The 13097-nt window shown below is 28.1% G+C and overlaps 1 protein-coding gene across 1 annotated transcript; it reads right to left on the bottom strand.

Annotated features, from left to right (window-relative positions):
* Positions 1 to 342: 342 nt before the first annotated feature.
* Positions 343 to 12794, bottom strand: LOC147071654 (protein obstructor-E-like). Its single transcript, XM_085946467.1, has 5 exons — positions 12638 to 12794; positions 5288 to 5485; positions 1618 to 1821; positions 836 to 1049; positions 343 to 492 (listed from the first exon to the last, which is right to left on the bottom strand). The coding sequence occupies exons 1-5, from the start codon at positions 12678 to 12680 to the stop codon at positions 423 to 425; spliced, it is 729 nt and encodes a 242-aa protein (XP_085802593.1). The 5' UTR covers positions 12681 to 12794; the 3' UTR covers positions 343 to 422.
* Between the last annotated feature and the right edge of the window lie 303 nt (positions 12795 to 13097).

The following is a 13097-nucleotide window of genomic DNA, read 5'->3' on the forward strand; positions in this document are numbered from 1 at the left end:
ATATACTAAACCTCTACAAAGGTATCTGTAAAAATAACTATTAACTCTTCCATCGATTTTCGTAGTTATCTTTTTAATCATATAAATAGTTTTGCTGATAATACGCACGTGAATCATAATAATCTCACCACAAATATTTGATTCCATAATATGGAATGTAATTTCATACATTGATAGATATTTATGTTGTAGATGTACCGAATAATTATGGCATTATTACGATAATAATTTATAGTCTTGGTAACATTTATAAATTATGTATTATAATTATTTTGAATAATTATTCTACTTATTAAACCCAAGAAAGGGGAATGGGATTGTTAAAACCAAATAATTTACCAACGTACAAAAACAACTTTATTCTAGATTTTTATTACAAATAGTATAATTATTATTAATCTATATTATAGGAAAGTTGGTGTTTAGTTTCTCTTGGCTGGTGTTGTCTTTACACCAGGTGGACCATCTTCAGAATCTTTGTACCAGTCCTCGCTGAAAATAAAACGAAAAACATTTTAAATATTTACATAAATATAACATAACATATTCATGTTTTATCTGCAATTATTTATACTCTTATAGTGACAATAATTGATTGTTTTATAAATTTATATAATATTTTTTTAATGTCATTGTAGAGATATTAACTTTTGATTGTTTCGCAACGTAATTCAGTTAACTATTGTTAAATAAGACCGTAATCGGTGGTGTAGAAGAAAATGTAACGTAATAGGCTCAAGAGAATATCGTCATAATAGATTAACAACTTATTTTACTTTAAAAAAAAGATAATAATTTAATAGATAAAATAGGGAAGAGAGAAAATTTTCCTCACCATCCGGTAACATTTTCGGGGGCATCGCACTTCTGGGTCTCCTCGTTGTAAACCTCTCCGGTTTGGCATCCAAGAGCTCTGGGCTCAACTCCGTTCAAGCATACGTAGAACTTCTGGCAATCGGTGGGGTGAGCGAAGTTGGGGTGAGAGACGGGCTGTCCTTGGGGATCGGTTGGGGTCTCCTTGGGGCACTCGAAACCGTCCTTCAACTTGTCTGAAAATTTACAAATTTGCGATTAGATGACAACATAAAGTTTATCACAAACTTAATGTGTATTGGAAATCTACCCAAATAATCGTACATTTAAGTTTCTTAATAGGAATTAGTTTTCATATTTAAAAATATTTTCTTAATCAAAACAATTTATTAAAAAATAATTGTAGAATTATATTCCTAATTTATCAATTATTATTCAGTGTAAATTTAGACTACATTAATTATCTTTCATGTGTGACTTAAACTATCATATTACAAGATTTAGATACTAATTATTAGAAAATCTTTGATAGTATTTTAATAAAACAATTAAAATAAACCTATATATTATCGTTTTCGACTTTTTTGGCAAATAATGGTTGTTTGCTCTTTTGATTGGATACTGACTAACAGATGACGGCAATCTACGTTTTTTAGAGACCATTTTCAAGAATACTTATATTTGTTTGTTGAATTAGTGTGTTTATTGAACCATTTATAAATAAAGTTTCTTGCGAGTTTATTTTGTTAATGTTCTTATGTAAATAAATCTCGGTAGATAGGTAGCTTGGAGGAATCTACTCACTTTCTGTGTTGGTGCATCCTTGTCTTCCAGCGGTATCTGGCCAGACGCAGGTTCCTGAGTACTCATCGAAGTGGAGTCCAGCTGTGCAGGGAATTTCGATGGCATCACCGTCAATGCAATTATAGAAGATGTTGCACACTGAAGGCTCTGGATGGGCGAAGAATCCATTACGACGAGGACACAGTTTGTTGGAGCGGGCTTCCTCTGTAAAATAACAAATAAATCATGCTTAGAATACTCTACGATCAACGTAACGATATTCTAAGTCTTACTATATACTTTAAGTTTAAAAGTAGATGCAGAATAATAATTTAAATAGATTTATTGTTGTGTATAATATTTGGCGTACTGTATAGAGATTAAAAATATTTTTTCAAGAACATAATTGATTTTCCCCTCATTAATATCTTGTTTGAAAATTTTCAAATTATTACAATGAGGTGTCACTTAATTATTGCATTTCTGAAATTGCAATATATCAATAGTTTATTAATAGTAGCTACTAGAAATTAGGTGGCCGTTGAATTTCAAGATCATCAACAATTTTTGCTGCTCGGGAAAAGTAGTCTAGAAAATGACCAGCAAACTAGTTGACATTGATTTCTATAACATTATTTTTATTACAAGTATGAGGAAGCTCAAATTGGCGTCCAGCACTAACGAGCCGTACACGTACGTACTTCCAACAAATATAAGTCATACAAGAATGAGGAAATCAAATTGGTTAATCATTGTATTGATCTTGCATTTTATTTTAACTGTTATTAAATAGTTATTTTCAATAAATGCCTTAGTGATTTTTTTAACGCTGTTTTTAATTTTGTCAAGTAATGACTAAACCATAAAATACAATAATTACCATTTCATTTAGTATTTACACTATTGTTGACCAATTACTTATTTCTTTTAGTGTGTTTAATATAGTTAAATGAAATTCTGTAAAACATATTAATCCAATGCATATATGGTGTAAAGTACATATTATTTAAATAATAAATATTCTTACAAGAAATAAATTTATTGATATAGCATGCAAATAGTATATTTTCCTTTGAAGTTGACAGTTGACACTTCAGTTGTTTGTTTTCGCCAGAATCTTATTAACTAATTACGAAGTCACTTCACATTCCATCTCAAATAAAATACGCTTTAGTATTTGCATTTAAAAATACAACACGACGACAAATTCAAATACTATTCATTGCACCCAGCTGAATCATATTATTTTGTATTGCTAAAAAAAGATGTTCATATCGGATAGTATTCTATTTAGGTAGGTACGTAAGTATTTCATGTTTTACTCAGGCGTTCAATTTCATTATTATTACTATATTTTATAGTGTTATATTTATCATTATATATGACTTAAAGCATCAAAAGCACTGTGCATTCTTACTTTTTTACATATTTGTGAAAGTAAATGTTTGACCAATTATGTCGTATTTTTTGTAATAGATTTCATTCTTATAATCAAATAAAAGTGCAGTTTGTGGAAGCATATAATTCACGACCAAAATAACAGTTTGTACAATAAAAATGGCTGTAAATTGAAACTATTCGCTTGAATGGATATTTTTTGTGTATTCCGTAGTATTTTCTGGCTATTTCCGCGATTTTTTTTAAAGCGAAATGGTGGTTTAGTTATTTTTAGAAGAATTCCTTACGTTGAACGAACAATAACGACAATAAAACACGTAAACAATAAGCTACAAAATAATATAATGTCAATGATCAGATTCTATAAACTCAATCAAATCAAAAGTATTTTTTTGTCATCATCCGCATGTTGTCCTAAAGAAACATTTGATTGCCCACCGATAAACTATTGTCTCTTACTCATAATATTAAATAAAGTAATGATAGTTATTAATAAAATTCTTATGGTAAAGATAGTATAATTATATTCTATGTTTAAATCTTAAACGAATTTATAAAACTACTCATGTTATGAATCATAATTTGTTTCAGTTGGTAATAAATCAGTGACTAGCTGAATTTAAAATATAATATTTTTCAATAATATTATAATAAATTTGTTTAAATTAGTTTTGAGACTGTTATTTTTAATGGGTTTAATGTGTTACATTCCTGATATCCAGCGTCGGCTGATTGATATTCCAAGGCTGTTAACAACAGTCTTGCACATACAATTTATTTACCGGCGCCGCCGAAGTCACTCTCTGTTAAGTTCGTTACCTTGGAAGAAATTTTACAAAAAGTCTTTGATGCAGATCTCCGGTCATTTTTGCCAGTTTGTCAGTTTCCGACAGTACTAATTGACCACCATATCTTCATTCTTACTTAATTAAAATATCAATATGCATTGTTAATCTGCTGTTAGTAAAGACCTTTGTTGGAAGTTTGATTTTATTAATAGATCAAAACATTGAAGTATCCTCTGTTATATAAATAATTATACTATCAAGTACTAATTTTGTTATTCCACCGAAGATACTAGAAATTATGTGATCTTCAAGAAACACTATCTCAAGAAAGATTCAGTGTTTCTATCATTATTTTATTTTCTTCTACTTGCACGTAATGTCTACAATTTTTATGACATTCGGTAGTGCAGTATTACTAAATAATTAAATGATAAATACTTACTTAAAAACTGATAGAATTTATCCATTTGTGAGTGATATAAAATGATTCAGTAGGTAAATAATATTTGTAGGGCACAGTCGATCGCCATTGTCTATAGTTGATCATTGATCATAAAACTGTTAATTCATTGCACAACTGTGATATACTACAGTTTCTTATCTGTAAGCCGGTTAAGCCGCTAAACCTGAAGGCACTATTGGGAATGTAGTCACGTATTAAAAAGCATGAAGTAGGTATTAACTAACGTGAAATGTTAGCGGTTTCGACTGCACAATGGCCTCATGTCTAGGCCAAAAGGTCACTTCCATCAAACAATGTATTTCTCTGTATGTGTCCTAATTTCTTAATGATTAATATTTCAATAATGAATAATAACTATTTTAAATAATAGATGTTTAACTGTGTTAAACGATTTTTTTTGTAGAAAGACAATTTTGTAAATTATAGTTAATAAAGATCATCTTAGTGAATTAAAATGGTTTTTCTCAGTATTGCAGTTGGTATGTAAATTTAGTACTTGTATTAATCTATAAGATGTTTTTAATGTTGGTTTTACCTTTTGGTACGATGTAAGTTTAAAAATATACAAAATAATGCAAAACACTATTATTAGCAAGTACAAGAACGTTATTAATACGTTTGATTTGCACCGGACGTTACCAATTATCAGGTTAGTAATATTATTACGTTGATTTTCATTCAATTTCCGGGGGAAAAAAAGACATCGGATAACGTAATTATTAAAATTATGTCACACGAATTATAGACGGATCAGTAAATGAATGTATAATAAATAACACTCATTTCGATAGTGAGAAGTGTAAGTTCAAATCTCAAACCTATTTTTCTATGATTTTTTGTAGTGTTTCTTAGGTTTTAAAAATTATTTATTTTTATTAATGAACAACAATATTTTTATATAAAATTGTCAATGAATTTACTTAACTTTGAGACTTCAATACATACTCTGTAGTCTGTTTTGAGTGGCTTTTCACATTGTGGATCAAGGGTACTTCATCAATTTATTGGTTAAAATTAAATAAACAAATAAAAAAGGACTTACGAAGCTCGTTTCTGTCTCCGCAATCGACATTGAAGGGCTGGTCGCACTTGTTGATCTTTCTGATGAGGGGATCGAAGACTAAGCCGTCGGGGCACAGCTTTTCTGTGGCGGCACCTTCTTTGCATTCGTAGAACTTATCGCACTGTCTTGCATGTGCGTATTGCCCATCTTTAGGTGGGCATGTGAACTGTTGTGCACCTGAAAAATGCGAAAAAAGTGTTATTAATGTATTTATTTTCAACTAATTGCTGATCTGCGAAAATACTATAAATTACTTTATTTGGAAAGAAATGCTTAAATAATATTGAGAAATTTCATTATAAAACCTAATATAATATTTAGTCATATCAATAATACACTTAATAAGAAAAGTGATTTATTTAAATTAAGAAGCGATTCGTTGAATTCAATAGCCTAAATTTTGCATTTTTCTTTTGTTTTTTTTTTGCAAATTTGTATTCATAAGCGGAGCAAATTGGTTGTTGTATTAACATATTATATTTAACGAGGAATGGCTGCAAGTCTTTCGCGTAATCTATTGAACTAAACACTGGACTGTGCACCGGATGAAACACACATTGACAAAACAACGTTTTGAAATTTACTTATTTTTTTACTTTTTACAGTATCTTTGATTGCAATTATAACTTCTTAAATAATTTTATGTATAGAAATTAGATGTGTAATAGAGTTTCCACTCCATAGCTTTGCACTCCGGCTCTAGGGTGAAAATTATGTAATATATTATTCTAAAAATATATTTTTTACATGTTTTATTTATTTATTACTACATAATATTAATGTAAATGAATGCCATTTGATCAAATTTTATGGGAGGTAATTAGGCAAAGGGGCGTATCAGTGTAGTAAAGAGCAACGCGATGTTAGCTTTCTTCAAAATAGTGACGTTATATATGATGTATAGTGCATAGTACATTTCATTTTATAAGAAAAAATATTTTCAAATCTAATATAACTATATTTTAAAATGGCAGTTTTGCATAGAAAAATATTTAATTTAAGTTATTTTCTTCAGTTATCTTAAACTATAATTTGTATCAATTTTTAGTCGTAATGTAATTAAATTTTACAGATAATGAGTTATCTCAATAAAAGTTCTATTAACTCATCTCGTCAGTCGTGAAATAAAGCTTATATTTCTACAACTTAAAATATGTCAATAACATATTTATAAGATGTAAAACGAATTCATAGTGACGATTTTCATTATACAGTATACTACACCGGCAAGGTTCCGTGGTTTAAAATAACTGTCATACGTAACAATGCTATGTTTTCGTGATGTCTGTGTTCTACGTAAGTTTACTTTCTCTGTCACTAAATATTGGGTTTACATATCTCGCCTGTTCGATTTCACCATTCCTCTTAGCAATTGAACACTTTGAATATTATACATAATATTGTGTATACGCGTTATGTTTGCATACATAATTATTCACTTTGACAACACACAACCTCCGCCAAATAACTCTCCTACGCCGAGTCAATAACCTCGGCTTATGTAATAGGTAATCAAAAAATAAATAAACTTATTTATTTACTTACTTATGTTGTAATATTTACCGTAGTATTCTATAATAAATATTTATATAAATATTTAGTAAGAGCAAACAGCTGATTTAAACACTCAGCCATCAACATTATTTTAAACATAAACAACTGTTCTGCATACAATTGACTGTACAGAATAACTGTTATAGTGACTTACTGATTTATAATAATACAATTAATTTTACAGTCGATTGATAGGTTTTTAAAATATTAAATATTATGAGAAGGTATCTAGCAAGATATTGAGAAAACTTATTTATAAACATAGACCTAAATATACAAAATATTGACCTCAAAAAAAGGTTTCTAATGCTAATGATCTATGACTGAAAATGTTGTTCGTATAAAACCGATCTTATTATAAATATAATTGTGGAAATAAGTAGGTACGAAAAAAAATATAGTTGTCATATATAAGAGTTTGTTATTTCTAATATAATGCCTTCTCACGAGGTAATAACATGTCTAATGATTAAATTATCTGTAAGTCATTTACCATTGTAGGTTCATTTGTAGCATACATGGTAATGAGAGATACTAGTTATTTAATTGCCAAGGATGTACGTAATGACATGTACGTAACTACTAAATATCAATACAAAAAGTGAACACCAGATTATCAATTAGGTTTTATTTATACGGAGAATATTAACTTTTCTATGGTTACCAATTTAACTATACTAAACCGTTCTAGAATCTCTGTCAAATACCCATTCACTGCGTCCAACGTAACTGGTGCGTTGCCCATTAGGTGGCTATTAGATAAAATTAGCATGTTATTTAAATGTGGTAATTAAATAATAATTAAAAAGTCCGCAGCGAATGGGAATACAAAAATTTTGTATGAAACCGTCTTCTCTAAGTTCAAATTCTTTGGAATTATGTATTTATTTGTGAAATGAATACGTCAATGATAAAAAATATTGTAAATATGATATGTAAGTAATAAATTGATATTTCGTTACAAAAAAGCTTCTAAAACCTACCGTGTTGAAAAAATAAAAACAAAATACACTTTATAAAGGCACTTTATATTCAGGTTGCAAACATTACATAAAGAACAAGAGAAGCTGAGAACAAAATGTAAATGAAAACTTTCGCTGTGAAGAGAAACGGTAAAAACTTAAATATTCGAAAACTTTGACAGCCACCGGCGAGAAAGTAAATGACACTTGTTTTAATTCACTTTATATTTTTTCGACGACTTACTTATTACGCACATATGCGTTGTCGCCTTGAAAAAAAAAGAAATTACCCAATCGATTTATGTTTAAGTGTTATGGATTAATTAGCAATCCAATTACATAATTAAATACCGTTGAATATTGAAAGTTTATAATACTATACACTTTTCGTGTAAGCCAATCTTTTTTTGATAAAATTACTGTAGCATTACAGAGGTAGTGTATCATGATTACTATCCTACGATGAATAATAATATAGTTAAGTTTTTTTTTTTTAATAAAATCAAATTAAAGATTTAAAAATCTATTTACTTATTTCAATGTGAGTAATAAATAGTTAAAATAAAATTCTCAGATTATTCTACGTATTTTAGCAAACAATCTGTACAGAAAGAGTCAAGAGAATTCAATTCTAGCAATAATTGAAAATACATAATTTTGACAAACACTTTCTGAGAGAGTATATTATAACCAATAGAAAAAATCTTTTTTTGAAAAAAGTAAGTTACTTTGGCAAATTTGTCAAAAAAGCTACTTTGGTAATCGAAGTAATAGATACCTACTTTGATTTAAGAAACAAAAATCGATTGCCAAAGTAGCTTGATTTGGAAGAGCGCTGATGAGTAGGTATTAAAATTGACCAATAGTTAAAATTTGTCGCAATTAGTATGTCACTCCGTAGCATATTGGTAAATGCGACGGATAGAGGGTACGATTCCCCGTCGGGGTGGCTTACTTTTTTCAAAAAAAGATTTTTTCTATTGGTTATAATATACTCTTTCAGAAAGTGTTTTTTCAAAATTGTGTATTTTCAATAATTAGAATGACACATTCTTAAAATCTTGTGAATTATTCGTTGAATAAAATAAATAGTTAATTCTAGCAATTGAATTTCAATTACAGCATAATAGTGTTGCCGATATGTTGAATTCGTGATCTTATTTTAATGTAGCGTTATTGTAAACTTCATATTATAAGCATATTTTAATAGAATAAAAATAAAATTTCCGTATAGAAATACATTAATAAAATTTTATCTAAAGCTACTAATTTGTGTATTTTCGGCATTAATTTTGGATATATCTATTGACCCACTTATAAATATTATATTTCGTTGTATAATTTTCATTGGTATTAAACAACTCTTTCATAAATGGTTAAACCACAAGTACGCTTTCTTCGATAAATGGGCAAACCCAATAGCCATTTTATATCAGAGAAAATAAACTCATAAGCGTAACACATACAGAAATATTTTCACAACAAATTATTTTCTTTACTACTTACTACCGACATTGCTCACTGGTTACCGCGAAACTTGTAATAATATTGAGAAATGCATTTCTTCATTTCGCATTACGGATTACAACACACTTCACAGTACACTATGGTTTAACATTGGTTAATCATTTCTAATGACTTTCATAATATAAGTAATTGTACACAAATATTTACATTTGGAAATGCAAACGAGTCGGGAAATAAAACCGTAATAGAAGTTAATTGGTCTGACAAATGATAATTAACTTTTGACAGAGTGTATAAATCATTATAATTTTATTAATTTATGAGACATTATTAATTACAAAATTAAATAATTTATTTCTAGAAAAAGCTTTTAAATACTCTAACTAAATAAATACATTAGTAAACAGAGCTTTATTGACTTTGCTTTAATGAACCAAATCGGAAAAAATACATAGCATGTAGTTTTTCCGTAAATACTTTAAAACCATTTATAAATTTGACATCTTATCTGTTTTCGTATAATCAGCACGATTTACTAGAGTTATATTTTTTCTAATTCTCATACAGGATATTAATAAAAAATATATTAATTAATACTAACTTGTTCCTGGTATATTTATAAATACATAAGTAGTAACAAGCCTAACCACACATACTTAATTATAACAATGCATGTATCATAGAAAATGTATTAATGTGATTAATTATTATAATTTTATCTTACAGAAAATAAAATTAAAATAATTACTTTCTATATATTATAAAGTGTGTTTATTTAATTTCTTTATTTACAAAAATACATAAAATATGTGAGAAACTATGTACTTATTACTTATATACTGTGTTTTTTGAATAAACTTGATAGTTGTTGCATTATTTTCATAGAAAAGCGTGCTTGCTCAACGCGTTGCATTTTGGTCGCAGTGCAAATTTGATATCAGGTTTTCGAAGGAGGCTGCAAATGGATTCGACCGGCGACCGCTGACATTTAATACTCCAAGATTGTGTTCAAGATATTCAGATGACGAAATAGTGCCAGCACAATCGCCAATGCAAACACTGCCTAATGAAAGTTGCCTAATAAATCATTTATGTAAGAGAAACGTAATATATTATACCGTTATTTTATAGCGATTGAAAACTTGCCAACCCAGACGATTTTTATAATTTTGATTTAAAAACTAATATCTCCATCGTAATAATATATAATTATTGTAATGTAAAATTTATAATGGTAAAAAGGCTGATTTTAGATTTAATAAAAATTAACTATGATCGACAAAACATAGTTTATTTTTTATTGAAAATAAAAATAATATTGAAAAATATACTAAAGTCTTCTTTTTAATTCATAACACTAAGTTGAGTATTACTATTATTACTACTATAGATGAAACCGGTTCTAATAATCTGTAAACTATGTGAAATAAGTACCCCGACAAATAAGAATCGACAGTATACACCATTACAGGAAATTAACTAAATTGTAGGTACTTGATTGAAAAGGTTTCAAATCTGTGATAATACCATGCAATGCCATTGTTAGTATGGTCGATTGATTAATTACGCCCACCTTTAAATCAACCGTTACAGGTTCATTGATCAATAATATATAAATAAAATTATCTCATGTAAATTATTCTTGTCGAATACTTTTAAATTGCCAATTTTATAGAGAAAGATGTATACATAATATTATATGCAATTTGGAATACTGGGATTTATTTTTATTTGAAAAAAGTTCAATATTGAAGTTTATGTTAAAGATAACAGATTATATTGTATTTATTATTAAATATATAAGGCACTGTGGAAGCTTTTTGTTATGTTATCATAATACTATTATAGAAATATGTAAAATGATATAATATAATGAATATTGATATTATAAGTTTAATTTAAAGTTATCTCATAATACTAATAATACCTATTATATAATAAGTACGCAAATTTTACGGTGTTGACATTTAAAATAGTTTTTTTTATTATCCATATAAACTTTACATAATAAATTAGCGTAAAGTCTATAATCGATAACGCAGCGTTCCATCTCTACGCTGAAAGTTACGTTCACTTTCTCATAACCTTGGTGATTTTTTATTTGATTTTTTTTTAATATTCTTGAATTTTATTTTAACCAAGAATAAATATATCGGTCAACCGGTTTTTTAAAACCATGACAATATCGTGTTACTTTTTAATTATTAAACTTGTTGCTATAGCGTAAATATCTCTCACAAAATATTCTATCAATCAATGAAAATAAAAGGCAGGTGATGCATATTCTTTATTATTTAATCGACAGCTAATTATATTATATCGTATGTATTATTAATTTTCTCTTCTTTTTTTGAATTATGAAAGTTAATTAAAATATATTTATAAGAATATTCAAAAGAATACTTTATTATTTCTAAAAAAATGAATTTTTAGAAAAAATATAGACGATACCACGATAATAAAATTAATGACAAAAATAAAAACAATACACTTAGGAAAACTGATGAAAGATAATAATAAAAATTTGTAAGAGAGCTACACAGTAAGTAAGTTGGTATATTACCGGCGTATTATTCAAGGGCGAATACCAAGGTTTTCTGAAAAATCGACAAAATGTTGCTATGCCGGTTTTCTAATAATTACCTACGCTGTAAAAACCACGTTTTTAATTTTCTTATATGTTAATATTGGATACAAATATTAACATATTCATAAAATAGAGCTTTTTACGATAAGAAATCGACTCTATATTAATATTATATTTACGTTCTTTGAGTAAGTATACAAAAAAAAATCTAATTAAATTCAGCTTACGGTTTCATCGATACACTCTACTTAATTGATTGAATTCCGTTTTACAAAATAAACAATTATTCATATTATCCGAAATAACTATCGACCAACAAACATTTTTTTATAGAATTTCGTGTAAATAGGCAATTAAGGTATCTTTATTTGACACACATATAAATCCATTCGACGTTTATAAATATAATAAATATATATATTTTTTAACATTTAAATACGATTTTTTGGATTTAGAGCTCAGTTAATTAAAATTGCATAGCAAGATTTTATACTCACTCATTCATATGTGAATACCTATTTCAAATTGACTTGTTAATTTTTTTTTTTAAATTAGAACGACAAAAACCCGCTTTAATTGTTCTAATACCAGTGATGAATAATACAAAGTAATTTAAAATGTTTTAAGGTAAAGAATGCATGTTTCTTTCTTTTATTGTAAGTTTTCATGTATATGAAATAATTATAACGGTACATTTTCCACATATGTGTGTATCTACCGCTGACGTATTGTATTGTATTAAAAAAATATTTCACTTACTTGCGCATACCACGAGGGCGGCGATTGCGATAAAGAATCTCATGTTGTCAGTGGGTCGATCAGTCGTTGACTAGAAACAATAGTCAATTAGAATTCGAAGCGATTCGAAGTCTAATTAATTTCAGTACTGTTCTCTCCCTGCTTATAGCGTGACTGGGCTAAGTTGACGAGTCTCGTTCGCTTTTACCGCGGAGGTGAGGTACTCTCCCCCTTCGCGTGGAAACGTAACCCCCTCCATCTTAATTGTTACAACCGCCGTGTACTTGTGCGGCGCGTTGACACTGCATTTAATTGAAGCGACAGTCTCTACCGCTAAAATAATTTTCCATTGAAAATTTAGCCCCTAAATGAATGCATTTGCTTCCTGTACTTTGATTAATGGTGATAAAAACAAATGTGTAAACTTTTACTGAACGATTAAGTGTTTATTCGATTTACACAGTTCCAATATGTAAACACT

The sequence above is a fragment of the Rhyacophila brunnea genome, unplaced genomic scaffold (genome assembly GCF_057557595.1).
Source record: "Rhyacophila brunnea isolate RB1 unplaced genomic scaffold, BYU_Rbru_1.0 scaffold_2, whole genome shotgun sequence".
Lineage (NCBI taxonomy): Eukaryota > Metazoa > Arthropoda > Insecta > Trichoptera > Rhyacophilidae > Rhyacophila > Rhyacophila brunnea.

Excerpts from the sequence above, each read along its gene's own strand:
- LOC147071654 (XM_085946467.1), bottom strand. The coding sequence starts at position 12,680 with ATGAGATTCTTTATCGCAATCGCCGCCCTCGTGGTATGCGCAA. Across the intron at positions 5,486-12,637 it reads CGCCCTCGTGGTATGCGCAA|GTGCACAACAGTTCACATGC; the intron begins GTAAGTGAAATA and ends CGCATTTTTCAG. Across the intron at positions 1,050-1,617 it reads AGGATGCACCAACACAGAAA|ACAAGTTGAAGGACGGTTTC; the intron begins GTGAGTAGATTC and ends GTAAATTTTCAG.